The sequence below is a fragment of the Ambystoma mexicanum genome, chromosome 14, assembly GCF_040938575.1.
Source record: "Ambystoma mexicanum isolate Mex_15411 chromosome 14, UKY_AmexF1_1, whole genome shotgun sequence".
In the NCBI taxonomy this organism is placed as follows: domain Eukaryota; kingdom Metazoa; phylum Chordata; class Amphibia; order Caudata; family Ambystomatidae; genus Ambystoma; species Ambystoma mexicanum.
The window spans coordinates 628384404-628409274 of NC_090940.1; the positions used below are offsets into that span (position 1 = coordinate 628384404).

Sequence of the window (24871 nt, forward strand, 5' to 3'; positions counted from 1 at the left end):
TCATCTAACCCTACCACTTAACACTGCAGCAAATGCAACAACCATAACCACTGCAAAGCAGCCTTGACATTTAGGGTCACTATTCCCATACCCACATTTGAAGCAAGGACACAAACCCTCGGACCGCCCCACATTACTAGAATACTCAAACCTACTCTAAGGCAGGGACCACACATGGTCATAGAAAACATCTAGTGATTGCTGCCCACCTCTGCACAGGCTCCCTCCGTATTGTTACTCTGCTACTAGAAACTGCAATTTGAACATGTGAGCATGGTAGGATCTAATTTTTAAGATGCACCTTGTAACAGGCCCTGAACGAAATGCCTCAGAAGGTCTTGAAGTTTTGGAAATGTGTACGTGGTTCAGGCCATTGGATGTGTAGCCACGTCGTTAATATTCTAACTTACTAGAACCAGGAGATTCAGATTTCTTTGTTTAATTGATGGATATTGGCCCGTTTGCCAATGGTGTGTTCATCAATGTTTGGGTAAGGGCTCTAGTCTGGGCTCTCACCTCGCATCAGTTGCAAGAATGATGGATTCTGAAAGGTTACAGGAAGATTTTCTGAGGGGAAAATTGAATTGATAGTTGGTGAGGCAGTGACTGACGGTGAGAGTTCAGCCTAGGGTAGCCTTCTCAGGCCTTGAACTCTCCCAAGATCCCCAAACTTAGTTTGCATCCCTTAAGCTTCCAGTTTAGTCTTATTCCAGTCAGGTTCTTCAACCTGGCTGTTCTATTAGCTGTCTGGCTGGTGAAGTTGCAAGTTATAGGCAGGCATGAAGTCACTCTACGCCATAATTCTACGTTTCCAGTCGCCAAGAGTCAAAGATCACTAACCAGTGGCTAGTGGAGAGTGCAAATTGTGAACCCTGCACTCTCCATACAGTGTCTGATTGACCAAATGTTTTTTGTGCGTTACCACAAGGACAAGAACGGCCTCTCCTGTAGAGGTGTTTTGCCAATGATTAAACCGACTCTCCATCCAGGGATAACCAAGAGTGTGCGAAAGGGCTACATACACAAATGCATTGCCACCTTGGGTTTGCCTGCAGGTCACGCCAAAAACTTCTAGAGTCTTAGCCATGTACATATCCCGTTAGCTCGTTCACACAAAAGCAAGGCCGTCTTCACTGCTCCTGTTACCCATATCAAATCCCTTTTTTCCTACAGGTGCCAAAACAGCATGACATCTGCTGTGTAAAACCCAGTAACGTGACTGGCTGTGGGCAATATCTTGTTCACTTTCTTCTAGCGCTTCTTTGCCAAGTATTCTTACGTTTCACCCTGTATGAACACACTGCGCTCGTACTGCTTAACCAGATTAGAGATCTGCTTCTGTCTGTTTTATTTAAACCTAGCCGCTACCAGAGTACATTTCACTGGGAAATGTGTTTCTCCCCCGCCCCACTCTGCTGTCCCCAGAGATTATGCAAAGTCCCCAATTAATGCTCCAGTACTTTATGCAAATTGTTTCTGCTGCCGTCTTCCATGCCCCTTCACATGCTTAGAAAGTCCTTGCAGGGGGCATGTATTGACCTGTTGTCTCCTCGCTCCTTTCTCCTGCCCCTCTGACACACGTACGCGCCACCTTTTACGTGCTTGCAGTTCCTTTTCTTGGCTGCGCCAACTAAAGCCACAGATCCGCAGCCCTTGCAGCTTCCTCATTCTGGCTTCTGTCCCCCTGTTTAGTAACTGGGGCAACATTCCAGTGTCCACAACTGCTTCAGTGCCATCATCAACCCCCAACACTTAGACCCTTCTTCAAAGCGCTTCTTCTTTGGCTCAATATTGCTTTATGGAGGGGAGGACATTTTTTAAGTTGCTAGCCACTTGCCCACTGAACAGAACCTCCAGGATTTAATCCCATTGTGTTGCCAATTGTGCAGCACCTACGCGTTAAATAAATAGTTATAGGTAGCTTCTAAACTTGCAGGTTTTCATTTTAAATGTCCATATTGTCCCATCAGAATATTGCTCTGAAATTGGAGTTCCTTTGCACGCCCCATTCCTTCTTTGCTTCGTAGACCTCCTTCCTGTTTGGTGATTGGGCTCCCTGGTGCTGTAGATCAAACAAATTCTAATAAGAGGGAGATGGGTCAAATACTAGGTGTTCTCTTAACGTTTAAGAAAGGTTGGTGGAACTGGCATGTATATACATTCTGAATGGTGTGACTGCCTTGTCCAACTTTGGCAAACAGGTGAGCGAGTGCAATGTGGTCCCTTGGCCCCCCATTCCTCCATCAGGGCGCTGTATTCAGTGTGTGTGGACCTCACAGGCTTGTAAACCCACCTCCTGTGCCCTCTCCTGCCCCCTGTTGGTTGAATTTTGTTCTGGTATTGCACATGGGTCTAACGCTCGCTCCCTGTGCCATTTACAACTTTGGCAAATGGGTGAGCTTGACAATGTGGTCCCCCTGCCCAACATTCCTCCATCATGGCACTGTATTTGTATCCCATCTGACCCCCACCAGCCCGCGTGCAGGCCTGCTTTCCAACTCTCTGTACTCAATTTTCTCCCATGGCCTCCCACCTCCTCTGATAGGCCAGCTCACTGACCATAAGCTACCCTCCCAGGACAGCCCCCTGCCTAGCGCGGCTAAGGGGCCCGAGGCAAAGGGCAGTTCCTACATTGGTGGCTCCAGAAAGTGTCGGCAGGTGTCAGCCGGGGAAGCCAGTCAGTGAAGCCAGCAACCAGCCATCAACCAGCAGCAACCACCAAGTAGGTGTGGCATGGGTGGGGAGTAGAGCGATTCCTCTACTCTGGAAAACCCTGCCACTCAACATTACCTTACCTCAGAACTGTGAATGTTAGCAATGCTGCACCTAGTTAGAATTGTGAACATTAGCCTGAGCCAGAAAGGATCTAGATGCGACATGAATGTTAACAATTGCCGCACTTAAATACATTTTGTCGAATATTAACAAGTACCACATTCAATAAAACTATGAACATTAGCCTGCGCCGGACCCCGATAAAATAGCAATTGTTGGCAAATGCCACACTTAGAGATGTGAACATTAGCCTGTATCACTTCTAGAGAGGATGGTCGGCAAGCGCCACACGTAGATCTCATTTTATCAGTAACTTCAACCTAGAAATTACTCCTGTTGCATTGATTCATAAACCCACGCAAACACTCCCATCCCATATCTTTACACTTACTTTCTACTCTACACCGTCACACAATTAGAATGCATCTATACCCCTGATCAATTCGGCCTAGCTGTTCACATACGAACATTACCCCATGAAAACCTCATCACTCTAATAAAACGCAGCTATCCCATGACAATCCTGCCTAGCTGCTCACATAAGCGTTCTACACGCCTAACACAGCCAGAACCCAGTCTGGGTGACCACCCACCAGACTGCACACAGACTGATACCTTCACCACCTAACGTTAGGATACAGCTACCATCTCACACTTACTTCAGCTGCACGCATAACTGGTGCACACACACACCCTACAACACTTTCTCTCTCTACTGACCTGGATTGCGGTCCCCGAGGGCGTTCAACCTACCAGCGCTTTGAGATCATACCAATGATCTATAGAACACTATATAAATGCCAAATAACATAACATAGGTATTCAAAGAGAGGCGAGAGTGCACAGCTTCTTTACTGATATCTTCCTTTTGTTGAGGTAGTTGTTAATCGTGTCAATTGACTGTTCATTAGTAGGGTGCAGCCCACTATCTAGTGCCACCGTGTTGGGCACAGAAAGTACACTGATGTCCTAAATCACCAAAGTATCAACTGAAAAGGATACATTAACCAAAAAAGGATACAATTTGGTAGGGCTTTTCCGGATCCTATCTTCACACGACTTGATTGAAGGCAGGTCAAATTAGACCTTCCAAATGATACACCTCTCTGACTGAATAAAACAGGCAGAGAGATGGATCACTGGAAAGGGCGTGGGAATTGTACAGGAAGTAAGCCTAAAATAGATAAGTATCATAAAACACTGTCCCAAATTAAATACTAAGAAACACAGAATTGGGATTAATTCAAACACTGACCTTAATGCTAAACTGAAGAATTCCAGGACAATATCTTGAAGAGTTCCAAGAGTTGAACGAACGACAAAGGAAGGGAAGATTAGTAAGGGAGACTTATCCCGAACGGCACGAGGCTCTCGCTAGATACCGGGTTGGTGCACCACAGGGTAGCGTCCAATGTACTGTGCACATTCACCTTCCAATAGTTCATGAAATACTTCCTTTCCCACAAAGAACAAAATAAGAATCTCACCTGTTGACTGTCACAGGTACCAGAAGTTCGAAGAAGTTCAGAAAAACACGTGCAGGATTGCACGCGACAGCATACACACAGCCAAGCCAGCCGCGCCTGTAGACAGCGTTTCCACGTGAAGAATTAGACACGCGAACAGGATTCACGCAGCTCTGGACAGCCGCGCTAGCAGACAGCGTCCGTGTGGAGATTTGGCACGCGAACTGGATTCACGCAGCTCAGGACAGCCGCACTTGCAGACAGCGCCCGGGTGGAAATTTGACACGCGAACTGGGTTCACGCAGCTCAGGACAGCCGCGCTTGCAGACAACGTCCGCGTGGAGATTTGGCACGCGAACAGGATACACGCAACCCAGGAATTAGCGTGTGGAGGAAAAACAAGCTCAAATTAGGCCAAAGAAGTTTGCTGACAGGAATGCGAGAACGCAGGTCCGGGGTTCAGCTACAAACGCCAAAATTGACTTAATCAGAAGCAGCGAATGGAGTTTCCCCGCTGCTTATGTACGCACTGCCGTGATACACGTGACGGACCTAAGTCACGTGAAAATTAACGACGTGAAAAATGCAGACGTCGTTTTCCGGGCAATGTATCGAACAACCTCCATTTTGAGTAAAAAGGTCTACTGGTTCTGTGGGCGTAATTCATCTTGTATGGAGAAGTTGTTACTGGTCCAGGGGTATGTCCGGCAGGCATGACAACTGAAGAAGGAAAGACTTAGGCTTGTATGCCTTTGGTGTGGCCGCTCCCCCCAGATTCCCACTTGGGGTTAATCAATTTCTTTATGCTTCTTTATAAACTCAAAAACAGACTTTGATAGTTTCAAAAAATATAATTTTTTTAATATTCAAAAATGGTAATTTCCTAAATTCAAAAAGTTTCCAGCTTTATTGGTTAAGCTTCACCAATAAAGCTGTTGCTAAAGGCTGAGGGGGGAAAAAAGAAACCCATATGGCTAATGCATTTCGGAGTCTATCCTTCTTCAGAGCCAGGGTATTCCTGTACTGCGCACATTGTGATTTTTATATATTACCATGTAAACATCAAATTGGACACATCCAAATATTAAGATCAGAGTTCAACAGTGCACAAAAACCAATTGTTGAAAATTTAACAGGCCGCCCACAAGGACAGACAAATATTCACCTAAAATTTGACAGTTAAGAGAAAGAGGGAGAAAAATCTCATTCTGTCTGTTCATGATATTAGCTTAATTGTACTCCAGACCAAGCTTTAATTATGCCTTGTGTTGATTAGCATGCTTCATTCATGTGATCAAATATAGACTTCATTAGGTATTAATAATGTTACTACGTGACACCCTCGTGTTCAGTGAAATACGGTTACTCCTGACGTACAGTGCAAACCTTAAGGTGCGCTTTCACAAAATATAACTAGTGGGGATGCATTGTGACTGTGCATAGAGACATGCACCTAATGTCACTGACCTGATTGCCGTGTTTTTCATTAAACTTGGTCGGTATACGTGTTCCTTTCTTCATTGAACACTGAGGGACAGTGGAGAGAACAGTTATGTTAACCCCTGCTTTCGATTACAGCTCAATCAATTTGTTCGCCATGCTTGCATATGTCTTATCTTTTTTCAGTCGGTTTACCTGGAGTGCAGCGAGCCGCGTCCTGCAATGTCTCACTCAGACAGCGTCTGGTGCTCGCGGTTTGTGGCTTTGCCTTAGCAACGTTTAGATAAACAATACTACATTTCATCCTTTTTTGTGCAACATATAAGGACTATCATTAAACACACCATACCTAATCACACGCACTCACTTTTAGATCCACACACATTAATATTACAACACAAACAATTGTGTACAAACATGTAAGTACTTACAGAACCTTAGCACGTTTCACCATGGTGTGAAAAATGTTTGATATAACATGTTCCAACATGGCATATATTACATTCGAACTCTCCATTATATTTAGACACGCGTACATACCACTTGGGCTTTCAACATGGTACATACATTCGTAACGCACAAAATTAAACTAAATTAAATAAAACGCAGTCCACACGCAAAATGCTAACAAACTGCAATTATACAGATAAATAATGTGCTTGCCTCCACCAATATGGCCGACACGTGAGAGTACGTGCGGCCATATTGTTTATCTAAACGTTGCGGTTCGTGGCGTTGCCTTAGCGAGCACCAGACGCTGTCTGAGTGAGACATGGCAGGACGCGGCTCGCTGCACTCCAGGTAAACCGACTGAAAAAAGATAGACGTATGCGATCTACGACCGCATGTCGAACAAATTGATTAAGCTGTAATCGAAAGCCGGGTTTAACCTAACTGTTCTCTCCACTGTCCCTCAGCGTTCAATGAAGAAAGGAACACGCACACCGACCGCGTTTAATGAAGAACACGGCAATCGGGTCAGTGACGTTAGGTGCATGTCTCTATGCACAGTCACAATGTATCCCCACTAGTTATATTTTGTGAAAGCACACATTAAGGTTTGTACTGTAAGTCAGGAGTAACAGTATTTCACTGAACATGAGGGTGTCACGTAGTAACATTATTAATACCTAATGAAGTCTATTTGATCACACGGATGAAGCATGCTAATGAACACAAGGCATAACAATTAAAGCTTGGTCTGGAGTACAATTAAGCTAATATGAACAGACAATGATGAGATTTCTCTCTTTCTCTTAACTGTCAAATTTTAGTTGAATATTTGTCCTTGTGGGCGCCCTGTTAAATTTTCAACAATGGTTTTTGTGGACTGTTGAACTCTGATCTTAATATTTGGATGTGTCTAATTTGATGTTTACATGATATATAAAAATCACAATGTGTGCAGTACCGTAATACCCTGGCTCTGAAGGATAGACTCCGAAATGCATTAGCCATATGGGTTTCTTTTTTTGCCTCAGCCTTTAGCAACGTCTTTTATTGGTGAGTCTGTTTTTGAGTTTATAAAGAAGCATAAAGAAATTGATTAACCCCAAGTGGGAATCTGGGGTGTGCGGCCCACACTGAAGGCATACAAGCCTGGGTCTTTTTTCTTCAAATAACATAACCTGCACACAGCACGCCATTTCTTACACTCCAACAGTGCATTTTTTCTGGACAACTTTATTTAAACTTTTATCAAAAGACATATATCATTCCAAAACAATAGATATGATAAACAATAACATTTCAGATAAAACATAATAGTATTACATCAGTCAATACAAATAGAACAGGATCAATAAGCAAAATCATTCAAATATGACTACTGAATGTAACAACCAGAATTTGAAATGACAAATAGTAATTAAAAAAAAAAAAAGGAAAATCAGAAAGAACACACTACCACACAAGACAAACGTAGCAATGAACCACTCTAAACCCAATTAAAAAAACAATCCAGTGACGAGTGCAACTTTTGGAGTCTGGTTCATTGACGGACACCTCTGTTCCTTTGTTGAAACTATAGACAACTGTATGTGCATGACAAGTAGAATTGAATTGCTCATTGCAGTTGCTTGAAGACATATATATTTTATTATTTGATTGTTTTAATTCGGCTGCTGGGCAGAACATTAGCATGACGATGGTTATCATTGAGGACTAATTAGTTTCAATCCTGTTAAAGACAAATGACCTTCTATAGTATGGCCATATTGCATTGAAAGACAAGGGTCTGCGACCTTTGCATCACCAGTTTTAGACTACAAATCCCATTAGCCCTAGCCAGTACAGTCAGCAGCAAGGGATTGTAGGACTTGGTCCAAAACATCTGGACAGATGCTGATTGCAGGCCCTTGCCTCAGTTGTTGGGGTTGTCCTTTTACACTACTTGGATCCTCTAAGAAATGCATGGTATATCCACGTTGCTGGCATTTGGAGACTAGCACTTATGGCTCTCCCTGTAACCCCCAACCCTCTTATCCACATCTTGGAGGCTCTCATATAGATTCCATCTTGCAGCTCCCTGGGCTGTCCCTCGAAGACGATGCCCAAGTCTTCTCAGAAGCTTTTGGGCACTGTTCTCTAGCACCACGTGATGGCCAATTCTTGTGCGGCATAGGTTGTGTGAAGTCATAGAACTGTAAGTGAACGGTGGTGGTTGGCTATCATCTTATGAAATGTCTGTTCTTGCTGCACCTGGTATTGTTGGGGAGTAGTTCCCTCCCCACAGGTGCGAAAAGGCTTGCTTATTCCTGCTTCTCAAACTCACCACCCTATCCAAAAACGACTTCAAGGCATGCTCTGTTGCCAAGGGAGCCACCTGCTTTTAGCCATGAAAACCTAAAATGGCTTGCACACCAGCAATACACTGCTTCCATTCCCCTATCCCATCATGTACTCCCAACCAGCCATGCCTTTGCCTTTGTGCCCTCAAATGTTGCTCCTAATTTATGGGATTTATTTTTCTTTTTTCTTCAGTTGGTGACCCCATACTTTCGAGCTGGAATCCCTCAAATAGCCTACGAAAATGAAGGTAAGCACCTGTGTTTGTTGGGAGCCGCGCCTAGGATCCTTGTCTCCTGCTTTGCTGTGTGTGTAGTTCTGTGCCTGCTGGCAGATATGCCTTGGATGTGGGGTACTAGCATAATTCCCTCCTCTGAGGGAGAATTGTTGCATGATTTGCCTGTTTTGGCCAATTCTGTGTTACCTGCTTGAGTGGCCAAGCTAATCGCTCGTTGTTCTAGCGGTCAGTGACAACCATTTGGGTTGTAATATTTTAAATGCTTCAAATGCACTTCAGACCCAAGGAGGCACTGTGCGCTACATTGTTTTGCACGCCGATCCATTAACAAATACGTATATTAAATGAGAAATAGAATGATCAAATACAATAATTAGAACATTAAAAAGAAAAGTAATTCACACCTCAAAGTATAATTTATTAAAGCAACTCTACAATACATTGACTGAATTGCTTGATTAAAGGGCAGCAGGTGAAATCGCTTGTATAGCAGATCGCAGTGTAATTTATTTTTTTCTTCTTGCAAGTATTGGCATGCCCAGGTGCTTTACCTTTGTGCCCCCCATTGATCTTTTTACCAGCCCCCTCTAGATTCAGCTTGACTCCCTCACATGCCAGAATGGCAGTTGTCTTGGCAAACCCTTTTCCTTCCGTTGGGACAAGACTACTTAAGTTGCTTCTGCTTAAATATTCAGTCCCAGGCATTGTTATTTTTTAAATAGGCTACAGAGAGGTCCTGGTAAAGTCTACTTTCCTTTCTAAGTATGATCTAGTGCTAGTATCCCACTAATTGACTCTGTAACCGTAGATCCTTTCAAGCGTTTGAGAGATCTGCTCTTCTCTCCCCCCGCCCCCCTCCTATCCCCATGGTCTTCCTTTCTGATCTGTGTACTTGTAAATCCTTCCTCCAAGAAGATTGTAGTAGAGTTGGAGAATTGCAGCTCCACTGGGACTTGGGTCAGAAATAGCGAGTGTGCTTCCACTTTATGCCTCAGAGACCAACTGTTTACTCCGATTCTCCATAACCAGGGCTCGCGTCTTGCAAAGTATTTGAAGGTCTCTTTGATGTTTGTGTGTGCCATTTGATAAATGATCTTCCCTTTGAATGCATATATAAGCCAAAGTGCCATCTCTGCTAACACACCATTGCGATGGGGGTGTTCATCCTTGTTTTTTTTTTCACCTGTGGGTTCTTGAGCACTCTGTCGCTCATCGCGATGGGCAGACCAGGGGTCTTGTAGGGAGATGATGGGATTCCTTACAGAACCGTGCCCCCCAAACCCCTTCCACCAGACCTGCTAGCTTTATGGGCATCTATGGCTCACTTTCACTAAATGTGTATCCGCAAACAATCGGGGCACTGAAAGGTTTTGGGGTGGGTGGCTGGGGGGGACTTTCAAACGAGATTGCTGGGAGCTAATTGTTTCTAACCTAGGAGAACCTGGAAACCATGAACATAGGTTGAGTATTTGAGAATGTAATAAAGAAGAATTGGAACACCCCTAGTATACATTTAAACATGATGGATCATACGTAATGGGCAAAAATGTCTGGGTGTGTCCATGTACGCTCCTCAGGTGGCTGTTGTAAGAATTCAAGGGTGCACTGCTATTGGACGTGCAGGCCTGGCGCCTCAACGCCTGAACTCTGGTTCTGCAGGAGAGGAATCCGTGTACTCTTCATTTTGCATGTAAATCTACTGCACACAGTGCCTGCCCAGATCGCTTGTGCTGGGGAGGCCGCCTTCTTTGCATTTTTAGGACCCATAAATGCCTCCATGGTGGCAGCCAACAGGATCTGAAGGGTGGTGTTTGCTGGCTACCAGACTTCTCGTCTGTTGCTTGCTCCTCGCTTTCGTTTGCAACAGGTTGGCCACATGGCCTTTGAGTTCTCAGCCCTGACTTAAGATATACTTAATCGCTGGATAGGTTCAAACGTTTGTTGAAAACACATCTTTTCTCATAGTTCTGTTTCTTTGGTCCTGGTTGCATGTGCTTGGTTTAACTGATCCTGGCTTTGTTTGTGAAGGCGAGCGTCCCCAGATAGCACGATCCTCCCCACAATGAGAGACCATAATGGACTCTCCCAAGATGGGAATAAGGCTAAGACAAAGTGCGGGTGAGCTTAATGGGGGTTTATATAAGTCAGAATAGGGCATGCAAAGGACTCTGCAAACTCCGAGAGCGTTCAGTCTGACAATAGCAAAGACAGGCGTATATATTTACAAAATGCGTCATAAGAACCTACACACTATAGGGGGCACAAGTTTGTGGGGATTGGGTGGCGACGACTAACTATAGGTGCAGCTGTGATGTGGTTTGCCGTGGTTGGTGGACGTCACTGGTTACCCACGTGGGCTGGGCCGGGCCGGTCAGGTCAGCTGGGCTCATCCGGGGGGGTATTGTGCCAGCCATGACCAGTGTCAGTGATGAACGTCTTTCTTGGCTTTCTGCCCTAAGGCCACGCACACCGCATTCATTCAATATTGCAATATCATCTTCCCCGGTAAATCTTCCAATAGGTTATTCTACAGGTTAATGCAACACAGGAGGAATGCACCTAGAGTGGGGTCTTTTGGTGATACATCAATACATGGTTACCATCGTCCTGTTGACCGGGTATCGTAGGTCGCGAGGTTGGGTCTCGGGACAAGGGGCGAGCTGTCCAAGTTACCATGTCTCGTTAGAAGTCATTATGAATGTTTTCCTACAGTGTTGCTATAATATTGGGTGTCCTAATTTTACACAGGCCATTAACCTGGGGTGAGCTGGTGGGTCGTGGAGCCTAAGAAAGGGCACCTTCGGGCCTGCGTTTATGGCCGGGGTTTACTGCTGGGTTGTAAATAATTCAGGTGGCTGGCCGCGGCCCTGGGAGCTGTGGGGGATCGTGAATGCTTGAAGCGGCTCCAGCCGAATTGGGGGAGGTGAAGCAGAGCAGCACAGGCCTCTGCTTTCCGTCTGGCAGGCTTCAATGGGGAGGAAGGGGGAATGGGCTTGGATATGCCCACAATGGTATTTTCCTTGTGTGTTGCAGATTATGTGAAAGAGGCAAAAACATTCGTATAATGTACAATACTCATTGATTCTTTTCAAAGCATATGTTTTCTGTATTGTTAGTGCCTTTACATGGCCATTTCAAATGTGTTACCTATACCCATTTTGCAATTGATATCTATATGTTAAGTATTTAACAACCACAACATCTTGTTCCATTTCTATACATGCACGGTAAGCGAGGTAGTAGTAAGGTTGGTGGAGCACGCAGGAATAACTAGCCAATGAGACTGATGGCAGTGACACATGGTGAGCTTGGACATTCAAATACGTTTTGTGCAGTTTCGTGCACACTTTACATGAGCTCCCAATGTGGTTGCACTTGTCTTCCTTTGCACTCTAGCAGCATTAGTTCAGTTATGTCATAGGACCTTGGAGTGCATTCTTCTCGGTGAAACATATAACATGAAAACCCCGGGACACTTCTACCATTTGCGCATAGCTACGGGGATGTGGGTACTTCAACCAGGATGCCATATAAACACACATTCTGCCATCTTCCTGGAGGCTACATGTTTTAATCAAAAGGGTCCTGAAGAGGAGTTTCATCACAGGCAGTTTGCATATTAGTATTTGGGGTCCCTACTTTTGTTGGGGGACCATTTTACAGTTCTTTTCCACCCTGGCGCTGCTGGCCGGGTCATGCTGAGGGCAGTGATACACTGCGGAAGGTGAATGTTACAGTGTTTGCATCTAGCACTAGCTCATGTCCGTCTGTTCGTGGGAACGGGCTCTCGGCAGATCTGCCAGGGAGCTGCGGCCACGGGGACAAATGAGACTCCAAGGGTGGGGGCCGCGCTGCGGCGCACAGGGCTCATGCCATTTTGATTTCACAGAATGGTTTCCAGGGCCTAGCTTAATACAGCATGTTTGGTCAATGTCTTCAGCCAGTGGTCCATCCGCCACCTGGGCCCTGGTGGCAGGGGGAACCCCAGAGGAGCCATGGACTTCACAAGGGGGAGAGGATACAGGGGAGGGGGGTCTCTTGGACCAATCCTCCCATACATTTGTCCTGTCATTACTGAATTATGTTTTTGTGTGCATGTGCTCTCCTTTGCCTATGGGCCGTTTGGACACATTCTAATTAATCAAAATGTGAAATCTGCACTTTACAGGTCAGCTGTGGCAAGGTGTGTGGTGGCTTTTTAAAATAATTTTACCACCATTTTCGGATTTATGCTTTTAAATTGATATGGTACTTTTTATTTGTGCTTCATGAGTAACTCTTATTATGACTTGGAGTTAATTGCTTGCCGGATATGTTTGTCGCAGGACTGAGGGCTGTAGTTGCCATGAAACCACTTCTGACTGGCATATGGGAGTGCCTGTCTGTGATGGTGAGGGGTTAATTCATTTGTGTGTGGTGTGTTTGGAGATGTGGCTCGTCATGGGTCAATCACCATTCTGTTTGAATGATGCATGTTGTGGGATTGGGTGCTATGTTCACTTGCTGCCTCGGACTAGTGGACCCCAGCTCCTGCTTTAAGGCCTAGTCTCACTGTCGCTCTTGAGTGTACCTGTATTACTGGACCCAGGATTCCGAAGACCAGAGAAATCGGGCAAGTGCCCTGTTTATCTTTCACTGACTGGGAAGCTCCAAGTGCCTTTGCTGCCTTTGCTCCTGCAACTGCTCCAGCAAACTTTCCTTCCTGGTCCTTCTATGGCTAGCTCCTCACTAATGTGATTTCTTTAACCTTTCACTAGTCACTCTTGTGTTTTTTCTCCAAACTGACTCCATCCTTGGAAGCTGAATCCTGCGCCCAAAGATGATGTGAGGAGCCTGCTGCAGACAGCTATGACTCCTTTCCACCCCTCTGGCCCAGGCCCCTGACCTGGGAATCGCAAATAACCTCTTTGCCATGTCTCATAATTCTCCCACTTGCCCCCCCCCCCCCCTCCTGTTTTGATATATTGATGTTTGTACCCCTTCTTGGTAGGACGAGGACAGGGAAAGATTAACCTAGTGGGGAGGGATAACTAATGGTAAGGTGAGACCTGGGAGACAGTACACTGTGAGACTTGCAGTACAGTTGGGATTTACCAAGGATCACCTTGCAGTTGATGAGGCCTCTGTGTAAGCACTGCCCTGGGGAGATTTTCCTTGCGTCTGATAGTCGGGTTCTTTAGGTATGCTTTCCTGACTGGGGGTGCCTGTGAGCCCCTCCAGGTTGCCAGGCTCCGTGCTAGTCATAGCAAAGCAACACAAGCCTCCATCTCAGATGAGTGGAGGTGGCTAACGGGTACAGTACAGGCTTCTCACAAATACCAAATGAGAGCATTTCCTCACACTTCATTTTTATAAACAAAAATACAAAAAATCTTTAGCTCACATTGTGAGTAGCACCACTCTAAATGTGCAAGTATGTTCATAAAACCAATATGCAACACTGTAACCAGTAATGTGATGGGGGTTAGAGAACTGACCCTGTCGAGGGGGTGGGGGTGGTGGCCCCTGGGGCAAAATGCTTAACCGTGCTCGCCAGAGTCAGTCATGCCCCAGAGGTCGTGTCAGTGAGTTGGGAGGGCCCAAGTCTATTCCCATCCCACCCCCTCTTATCTTCCTGATAGTGTTCGGTTTTCTTTCAGACTTCCAACTTGCGAGAGATCTGCTCCAAACGCTTCAGTTGGGAGAAATTCCACGGCTGAATGAGAAACTATACAACCTACAAGAGGGACATTACGCACCAGTTTACCACACAACAGCAGCCACTCACTGCAGCATTTAAGGGTCGCTGAGACTGGCGATCCTAACAGCCAGCAAATATCACAAAGCCCCGGTGGATAGGCGTTTGGAAGGCTAATGGGTATTTTTTACAGGTTTCTAGTAACATCCAGCCTCTAGGGGAGGAGGAGTCGGTCAGAGATTGGACCACTGGCGTATGTCAGCGCTCCAGCCAGTGGAAGGGGCATAAGATGGCTGCATTCCTAGGCATGGCTGTAGAGGAGGTGGAATGTGAAAGTCTTAAGTGTGGGTTGTTTGGGTGATGTCTGGGGACAAGGAGGCGGACCAAGGGACCAGACTGAGTGGCACATGGAGGGGGACTAGCAGAATGTTGAAGGTAAGGCATTGGTTGGTGAGAGAAAATGGTACTTGGGTGTGAGTATGGTGGGTGATAAGGAGAGTGAGACTGAATAACATTGGAGAGACAGATGAACGAGAGATAAAATGGAGGGTGGGTGGAGGAAACTGGGGAGAGTTAAAGGGAAGAACTAATTCATGTGGAACCCCTGGCTAGGATTCAACTAGGAGAACCCATAGAGAGTAAGATAAGACTGTTGTCCTTAGACCAGTGGTCTTCAAACTTTTTTGGCCAGGGCCCCCCTGAGCAAAATTTGGGCAGGTCGGGGACCCCCCAGAAATGCCAAATGGACAGTTATATATTGCGCGCCGTCACCTGCTCCCATCAAAGTCGCTGGGCTCCCTCATCCCACTCCTACCCAGTCGCTGGTCTCTCCCCACCCCATCACACACCCAGGGCTCTCCCCACTCTGCTCCCATCACTATCCCATGGTTCCCGCCCATTGTGCTCCCACCATAGTCCCTCGGTTCCCCCATCCCGTTCCCAACACAGTCTGAGGGCCAGTGGCGGCTGGTGAATCTTTTTTAAGTGGAGGGGCATTAAGGGGAGGTTCGGGGGGGTTTCCCCCTGTGAATTTTTTTTTTAAATAATGGGTTAAAATGTTGCATTGTAGAGCATACTTTTAACAAAAAATGGGTAAATAGCCAAAGTTTGCAATTGTTGCTGGGAGTCCAGGGGGCAGGCATTGATATTTTATTTCTATCGCGCTCGTACACAAGTGTTTCAGAGCGTGACAAGGCAAGGGAGGGGAACAGAGGAGAATAAAACAGCGATCTTACTAGGCCCAGTGACATTGAGAACGCGCAAGTGTGAGGGGAAAAGTGCATGGAAGGGGGGAGAAGTGGAAAGTGCGAAGCAGAGGAGAAACAGATAAATAACAATAAATAAATAATAAAGGCAACAAACAGTGGTAGTGCAGCCAGCAATTTGCAAGTGCTACGTTTAAGGCAGCAGACAGGGTAGGTCTGATAAGTGCAGGAAGAAAGATGGTTCTCCTCAAGTTTTAGAGTGGCAGGGCGCTGTTCCAGAGGGAGGCCCCAGCCGAAGACGGATATCTACCCCCAGCTCGTTTCTTTGATAAACGACTGACCCTGAGGGAGTTGGAGGTAGAGGAGTGAAGAGCTCGAGAGGGGAGGTATTTGCGGAGGAATAGCTGAAGGTATTTTGGACCGAGGCCCCAGAAAGCCTTGTGGACAAGGCAGAGGGTTTTGAATGATAGATGTCCGGTAAAAAGATACCATCCCTGTCCCCTGGGCCCCACTGGTCCTAACACAATGAACATGATTATGTGTATATGCAAGGCGCTGCACATTCATACAGCAATCACTCTATCATTCACATGAGCATCCATCACCATACACTCACTCATAACGCATCCATACACATGTTTAAATAAAAACAATGAACATAAACGTACCTTCTGCATTGGCCTGTGTGTGGGTGCTGCTCCAGCTGCTCTGTCCGTATGTGCGAGGAGGCGCAGGAGCTCCCCCTCGGACATACAGACATGCAGTGCCCCAGCCAGCATTTCCAATGAGCTATGCAATGCTGGCGAAGCAAAACGCCCCAGCACTTGCATGGCTCAGTGAGCATGTGCGGCTGGGGAACTAAACTGAACTGTCAAAGGGAAACAGTGTTTCCCTTTGACAGTTCAGCCAGCCCAGGAGCACTCCATTAGCTGGATAAAGCAGCTGAGGGAGTGCTCACTGTTTCACTGGGCTGGCTCCTTAGCTCCTGCATAATGGGTGAGGGGCCACTATGCAGTTAGTAATGTTAACCATTGTTGCTGAATATATCACAATTTACTTACATTTTAACACAAAGCACCCCTTTGGGTACTATTGAAACAGTGGGCTTCATAACTACTCTGGCGGTAGCTGTGCCGGTAAAACCGGCACGGCTGCCACTGGAGTTGCATCCGGGTCTGGCACCCGCGAATGGGCAATTACTAGGTCATGCCGAGTTAGGCGGACATGATAATTGCCCTTTCGAAGGTGCCGGTAGATCCCCATTCCCATTTGAGCCCCATATGGCTCAAATGGGAAGGGGGAGCTCGGATGCACCGGCACTGTTAATAACGGTGCTGGTGCATCCGACGAGCTGAGGTCAGACCTGGCGGGGGCTGTCAAGCACCCACGAGCACAACTCTTACTATGGCGGAACGGTAGCAACGGTGCCGGTAGCTTACCAGCACCGTTGTTACTGGTCCGCCATAGTAGTAATGAGGCCCAGTCTGTGACTAAAGGAATGAATATCCATTTACAACTGTGGGCCACTTTTTCATTGTTGCCTGAGACAGTTTCATGCTTCAGCCCGCCCATGTGGGCCACCCCTGCCCATTTCTTCCAATCTAAAAAAAAAAAAAAAATCTTTTTTCATGCTGAGCTCTCAGGGCCCCCCTGGGATGCGCCCGCGGACCCCTAGGGGGTCGCGACCCACAGTTTGAATACCACTGCCTTAGACCAATCTCTTCTGACCATCTTAAAGCTTAAGGTAGTTTGGTATCGGAAGACTAGGGATGGGGGGGGGCCCTAAATTGAACTACAGTAAAAATTAGAATAACCCTTGAACTGTCTTTGAGAGCTGTGTTCTTGAAGCCATCTGTGACAGTAAGTGTAATCTGTTTTTTAGAGTTCAGTAAAAGAGCCTTTCCTTGAAATGGCAAATGCAATCATATATAAACCATTTTCCTTTCTAGGCACTGAAGAGTTTTAAGAGACTTGGGTTTCCTGCAGCGGTCAAGGTGCACATTGTTTGGCGGACACCAAAGGTTCCATTAACGCACATGTTTAGGGAGGGACCCAAAATGCTTGGGAGTGGTTCCCTAATTTGGGACTGCGCCAGAGGAGCTGCAATGCCAGGCTGTGGTTTGCAGTAGTCAGCAATGCATAGCTCCTAAGTCGTCCTCTGACACAGTATTCAGTTTCTAGACTGTGAGCCCAGGAAAGAACAGTTATAGAAGATACAAATCTTACACCTGGTAGGACGTGGCCACAGAAATACGACTGGCGTGTGATTTTGGTCATTACGGTTGCTGGACAAAGGGCAGCACAGGCCATCTGGTTCCTCCTCCTCATCTGGGAAGCTTGGAAGTGACAGGCACTTAAGGCATTGTTCGGTTTGGGGCTGAGAGTCTGGGGTGCTGTAAGCGAAGGGGCTCCAACTTCTGGATCTGGTCACTTCAGCCATGGTCAAGAGCTTCTGAGACAAGGTCTTGGAGTAGTAGTGGTAATCCGGATTTGTCCACTGCATTGGGTAGTTGATGGGTGGCGAGGGAAGCACCAAGTAGCTTTCTTCTGCAGAGTAGGAGCGCTGCCTTGTCGTTCAGCAGGGGTCAACATAGGTTGGTGCCGAGCTTCGGCCCTTCCTGGAGTTGCAAGGCCTTTCTTTTTTTTCATAACATTTTATTGAGTTTTACAGAAGAGCATAACAGCAATCAAAGAGCAGCAATCGGTGGGTGTGATAGAGCGATCATGTCTCTCCGGGGGGACCGGAGTGGGAAGGACCAGTGTGATAGGGTAAGCATTGATGTCCATTGTCTGTTCTCGGCCAAGTGGACAGCGGGGTGATATGGAGCTACGGTGTGAGGATACGTTTCGGTAAAGTGGGCTGCTTTGAAGCCATCTGGTCAGTGGAGGGCGCTTCGTGAGAGCTGGGAATTTAGCAGCGTAGCCCATAAATGGGTAATATATTTAGTGCTCTACTCAGAGAGCCTGCTCGGATCGCGGTGATTTTTTTTCGGCCACTGCTATGTCCCAGCATTTCGCCCACCAGTGCCACAGGCGGGCCTTCCTTATTTTTCCAAACCCGGGCCAGTGCTATTTTTTTGCTGCTAGGAATAATGTGTGCATAGCCTGGGGATTTGGCTCGAGATTGGGAATGCTCCATCGCCTGTGTTGCCCAGCAAGATGATTCCGGGGTCCCATGGAATGGAAAGACCCGTGATCTCCATAATGTGTTTGATTACTTCTCTCCAGTATGCTTCCGCCTTCGGACAGGTCCATACCATGTGGAATAGTGAGCCGATAGATGGGCACCCTCGCCAGCAGGTTCCTGGAATGTTTGGGTTGGCATTATTGATTTGTGCTGGGGTTGTGTAGTACCTGTAGCATAGTTTGTAGCCCCCTTCTCTGTTTGTGATGCATTGTGAACTTTTCCGCAGCCTGGCCCAAACTTTCCCCCATTCCTCTACTTCAATTTCTTTACCCAGGTCTTTTTCCCATTCAAGCATATATCTTTCCTTTTTAGATGGGTCTGCCCTGTCGAGGAGACGGTACAGGGTCGAAATCCTGCCTTTGCTTGTGGGGGTCGTTAAGGTTAATTCTATAGCTGTTAAGTCTCTGGAGCATTTCTCCCTAGTCACTCTGTGGGACATCCAGTGGCGTATTTGTTCCTTTCTTTAGAGCTGGTACAGTGTTCCAGCAGTGGACACGGTGTGTAGAAAAAGCGAGGTGTGCTTATCTCCCTGCGGAGACAATGATTTAAGACTGCACCCAGTCTCACACCTACCATAATTCAAACCGAGGGGTGGTCAGTCCATGATATATTTTATATTGCGCTCATACACAAGTGTTTCAGAGCGCGGGGTGGGGTAGAACACGGGAGAAATGATTTCGAAAAAACAATCTTACTAGGCCCAGTGGCACTAAGAGCGCTCAGTTGCATGGGAATGGTAAAGTGCAAGGAGTGGGGGGGATAGAAAGTGTGGAACATAGGAGAGAACAGAATAGATAATAAGTAAAATAAATAAAGGGGATGCAGTGGTAGTGCAGCCAGCAAGTGTCAAAGTGCTAGGTTAGTCATATAGGGTTTATCTGATAAGTGCAGAAGAAAAGTGGGTGGGGGACTGTATGGGTACAGATACAGACCCTGAAGGGTGGCAGGGTGATCAGATACCTGGGCCCAAAGGACGAGGGTGGCCAGGTGCACGGTGCCAGGAGATCAAGGCAGATAAGCAGGGGAGAAGAGGGGCAGAAGCAAAGAGGAGGAATGTCAGAATGTCCCTCCAAAAACAATCATGCGCTCACGAAGGGCTCTTGCACAAAGGGAATTTATCTGCACTACCCAAGAGAGGCGAACAGTGGCTGCTCCTCCCATAGGCTGAACAAAGGGGTAGTCCTATGGCCACTTGGGGCTTTGCGGCAAACAAAGCCTAGAGACCAGGCGGAGGAAGGATGGATCCGAGGAGTATTGATAAGAATAGATGGAGTGTGCAAGGTGAGGAATTGGTAGGAGAGGAACTTGGGCTTCAGTGTTTGTGAGCTTGATGGAGAGTAGGAAGTAAAAAGAGGGTGATTGGGGGAGGAGGTGTGAGCGGAGTGGTTAATGGTGTGTATTGTGGAGAGACAGATGGGGGAGTAATAGTAGTGTGGAGTAATAGATTTAGTGGAGAGGAGTAATGGGGGAGGGTGGAGACGGTTGCAAGGAATGGGAACAGGGGAGACCTTTTCGGGGAGGGACTGGACAGAAGATGAGGGAGTAGTAGGAGGTTTGGGAGAAGAATAGTCAGGCACTTAACAATAAATCTACAATCTAGATCGCCATGTGGACTTTAGAGCAGGGAGCACTTAGATTGATAAGGCGTTCTACCTTTAGGCTATCATGTGTCGATAAGACTGACTTTTAGATGGTATGGGGGTACCAACAGTGCTCCAGTTAAGATTATGAATGGGAGTATTTTACTTAGCAAAACCATAAATCCTGTTCCCAATGGGATTATTTTAGTAGAGTAAAAATGTAGCTTCAAATCAATGGTTTTCTAATGGTTATTTCTCTACACCTAGTTATTCATGCACGTTGGATGATAACCGAGGGGGGAGTTGAGGCCTCCACTGACTGATAGCCTTGGTCCAACCAACTTGTGCAATTTTGAGTCAAAGTTAAGATTTTATTGAACAATTATTCTCAAGATAAAAGGGAAGAATCGGTGGTGCCCACTCGCCAATCACAACTGATCCCTAGCAACCATGCCGGGGTTGAGGGGCGCCTTGGTTATGGTGAGAACCCTTGCCTTTAGTGCCATCAGTGACACCCCGCCTCAAGAGGTATAAAAACTTGTGGCAGAGCAAACAAAAACCAAGACTGTCAGTCCAAAACCCATAAAGGCATCACAAAGTTAATTTGGTAGAATTTCCCTATTATACATGACACTATGTTCCCTTTTCCATTTTCGAATGTCTTCAGTGTTGGGTTTTTACCACAAAGTTTAACACCATTTCTCAATTAATTTTACAGTGTTGAACGCATTTTAACCTTCATTTCTGTAAATTGTTTGCGATGTTACCTGTGAAGGGTGCACAACTATACTCTACCCTAATAAAAATATAGATATATGCCTTAAGAGGTTCATCTTGCTCTTAACCTACCATACCTTTTTCTAATCTGAATCTTTCCAGTGTATGTTCTGGTGTCCTTTCAAACCGAAGCATACGTTGTAAATGAGTAAAATGTCATTGCGGGACAATATTGGGGTTGGTTATGAGTTCGTAGGCATTATGATTGGTTATTTATAATGCGCTTAATGCCTGGAGGTTCCTAAGCGCGGACCCGGGGATCGACCCTGTGTTCTGCATCGTCTTGCTTCCAAGGTGAGCGTGTTGCCCCTCAGCTATCCTCCCGAAAAGTGCAGTGCTAATTCCTCCAAGCGCAATTGGTTCCCACTGGTGGTACCTAACAAATCCTTCATCTGATTAGTTGTGGTTAGCCCCTATTCCGAGTCCCGTAGGCCTTCACTGGAAAATGGAGGAATGCCTTTCGAAGGAAATGCTACTGGAGGTCAGGGTGAAAATAAAAATGTTCACTAGCCAGCCATTAAATGCCCACACCTATGCTACACATTCACAAAGGACACCATTTATTACTCGCTAAGACTCAATTATAACTAGCCAGTGGCTAATGGGAAGTGCACATTTTGGGCCCTGCCAGAGGTAATTCTTTTGCCTTCTGTTTTTGTTCTTTCCACACTTAACGAGGGCCATTGTCTTTTTGGTTGGTACATGCTAAATAAACATGTGTTATGGGTTGAACACTGGCTGACCAAAAAGAAATGATAGCAGCTTTTCATTACTGAGAAGGAAACATAATGTAAGATCTCCTTTGAACGTTGTGTTGCTGCATTCAGATGTACCTGTGAACATCTGTTTCTAGGCGGTTTGTGTCTCAAGAGAAGCCTCCTGTGACGCAGTGCAAAGATCAGTTGGTCGGGGACAACTATGTAAGTTGGTCGGATAGCTTATGCCCAACTTAAGTGCACTTGTACATATTGGTATTTGTACTGCTGCAGTTTGCATGGTCTCCAGGTTCTCTTGTGCATATGCAAGAGAAGGTGGTTCGGTCACTAGGGCTAGAAGGGTGAAATGCTACTTAGCTTTGCTGGTGTGTTAATACTGCAGTTTGGAAATACTGTGTGCAGGTTTGTGTCTTTGGCATTGAGGTATTTTCCATTCATGGGGGAGTTTGTGTGCTTGTTGTGCTAGGGTGCATTGCCTGGTACAATTGTTTTTGAGTTGCTTATAGGCATGTGTTTGTCGGTAAGGGAAGGTTGAGGGGGCAGATTGGTGGGTGTGAATGGCATAGCTGGTCTGTAAGCAGTATTTGGTGTACACAATAGTGTTGGTGCGAACAAAGAATGCTAATAAGACACTTGACCATGCAGAGAAGTTAAGATTTTACACTCCAGTCAAAAAGACAATCTGGATTCCCATTCTAGCAGTGGTCCAAATACCCTTTCCCTCAACCTTGAAGGGGGCACCTACCTATTTAGCCAAGGCTCCCTATTGTAGAAACCTCTGGGTTCGAGGTTGGTTTACTACAGCCATGCTACTACCCCTACTGTCAAATCTGCCCTGATCTTGGGAGTCCTAAAGGCCCCTGGCCTTACCTGACTTCCTAGGTTACCTGAATAGTGTAGTTTGATGTCCTGGCATGCCTTTTATCAGGATGACAGTCTTTCATCCTTTTTATCCTCACTACATATATTCCTAGACCCCTAGATAACACGCCGTCTTCTGATCTATTGCCTCTCTTCCTTCTTCTGTCCCTACTGCCCACCTCCCGATCCCCCTCCCCCCTCCCCCACGCGGATGGGCAACGGTTCAGGGAAAGACCTACTAATATACATGCTCCGCTCCAGGCATACCAGGGACAGGGCTCTTCCCCCCCCCCCCCTGAACTCTCTTGCACCACCTCTGGTGTAGTTTGGCTATGCCCTGGTAGGTAGTCTACAGTAGGTTGAGCGGGGTCCTTGGCTGCCCCTTGACAGTAAAACCCATGACCATGTTATAGGAGCAATAAACTATTAACGTGTTTGCGCTAGTTGAGCTGTAGGCCTGAGTGTGCACAGAACGAGTCTGCTATGGATTTGCTGTATCTAGGGAGGATTTTCCTTCAAGAGGTCCTATTTGCAAGAGATTTGGACACACAAAAATGTTTTGGGCTCTTAATCACCGGACCATAAACGTACCCATGGCTATCTTAAAGTGCCCCTCTAATGAATGACCACCCAAGTATTTTTCCTCTGAAGTTTGCTAGCCCCTTTAAACCATCCTTTGCCCCCCAGTTTCACAGGGATTTGTGTTATGTAAACCTGCTCTAGGTGTCTCTGGCCTTTGGTGTGTATAGGCGCGTTATAAATGCCTTATAAGTGTTTCTTGCGAGGACTGGGGGAATTCTTCACCCCACACTCTGATCCATTTTCTGCTTTTACAGTTTCCGGTGGTTGCATCACATAAGAGGTGGCACTTGATACCCAACATTCCCTTTCCCAGAGTTCCTTGACTGCTGCGGCCACAGTGCCTTATTCCCAATGGACTGTTAGAATGATTGTCCTGCACTCTGGAAGAACCATGCACACCTAGCTTGCCGGCTACTTCGTAACAGCCTGATTCTCAAGGGGAGGCTGTAGACGCAGCAGAGCAGTCGTGTCCATACACTCAAGGAGGGCACACATTGAGTTTAAAATGGTTCAGCGGTAGATGTTGCCCTCCTTTTCTGTTTGAAAAGAAACTCTGTACAAGCCGCAGGGCTAGCAAAATGTACTCTTAGTCAAGTAGATTTTATTAGGGTCCGAATACCATTTGCATAGTACTCGAGCTTGCAAGTGAGTATGGTGATGTTTGAAATTTGTATTTGACGTTTACTTCAAATGCATTTTACAAATACTATTTTATTGTGGTGTGTGTGTGTGTTTGTTGGTGTGGTTTTTTTATTTTATTTTTTATTTTGTTTTTGGTCACTTCACCAGGGAGGCAGTGAATTTCTTCTTAGTAAAGAATGTAAACTAAGTGACTCTACCTACTGGTAGAGTATGCTTTTTTAAAATGTTGAATACCTGCGACCATTGCCTGTGGATTTGGAATGAACACATGTTTTGACTACTTATAGTGTTAGTCATGCTTGGAGAAGAAGTATGGCAAACCTGCTGTGTGGATGCAATCTTGATGCTACTTTGCTTTTTTGCTTTCTTTTCTTTCTTAGGCAGCCGATGAGCCTGCCTACCTGACCGTGGGGACTGACGTTAGTGCCAAGTATCGAGGTGCCTTCTGCGAGGCTAAGATCAAGACCGTGAAGAGGCTAGTGAAAGTCAAGGTAGGAGCATGTCCAGTTTGGGGACGCTTGTACAGGGCTTGACTTTTTAAACTCTTGGCTTTCTACCAGAATTGTCGGTGTAAGAGATCGGTGTATGAGATCAGTGGGATTAGTCTTACCCAAAAACAATTGGTCCTTTTCAGCAATGCTAATAATTTGTTACATGAACCGAGCCCTACTTTCAGTCTCATAGTGTATCCCCATTTAGGAGTGTGATGGCTTTACACCTAACACCCCCTCCTCCCCCCGCACCTCTTTACCGCATCACTGTATATTTCATGCATTGTGGCTGGAGTCTGTTGTCTAAAGTGTTAGCATCAACACAGCCATCTTAAACTTTCACAGACTTTTTGAGCTGTGGTAGATTGCAAAAACTAGCTTGGGGCCTGTCTGCCTCAAAATAGATCCAGCTGAATACTAGGTTCAGATTGGTGGTTCGTCAATTAT

The 24871-nt window shown here is 46.2% G+C and overlaps 1 protein-coding gene across 1 annotated transcript in view; it reads left to right on the forward strand.

Moving 5' to 3' along the window:
- ARID4A (AT-rich interaction domain 4A) overlaps positions 1-24871 on the forward strand; it is a 275404-nt gene that overhangs the window by 3527 nt on the left and 247006 nt on the right. The window contains exons 2-3 of the mRNA XM_069638092.1: positions 8664-8718; positions 24314-24424. Coding sequence (XP_069494193.1) covers positions 8713-8718; positions 24314-24424 — 117 coding nt within the window. The 5' untranslated portion in view covers positions 8664-8712. The remainder of the gene's footprint in view (positions 1-8663; positions 8719-24313; positions 24425-24871) is intronic.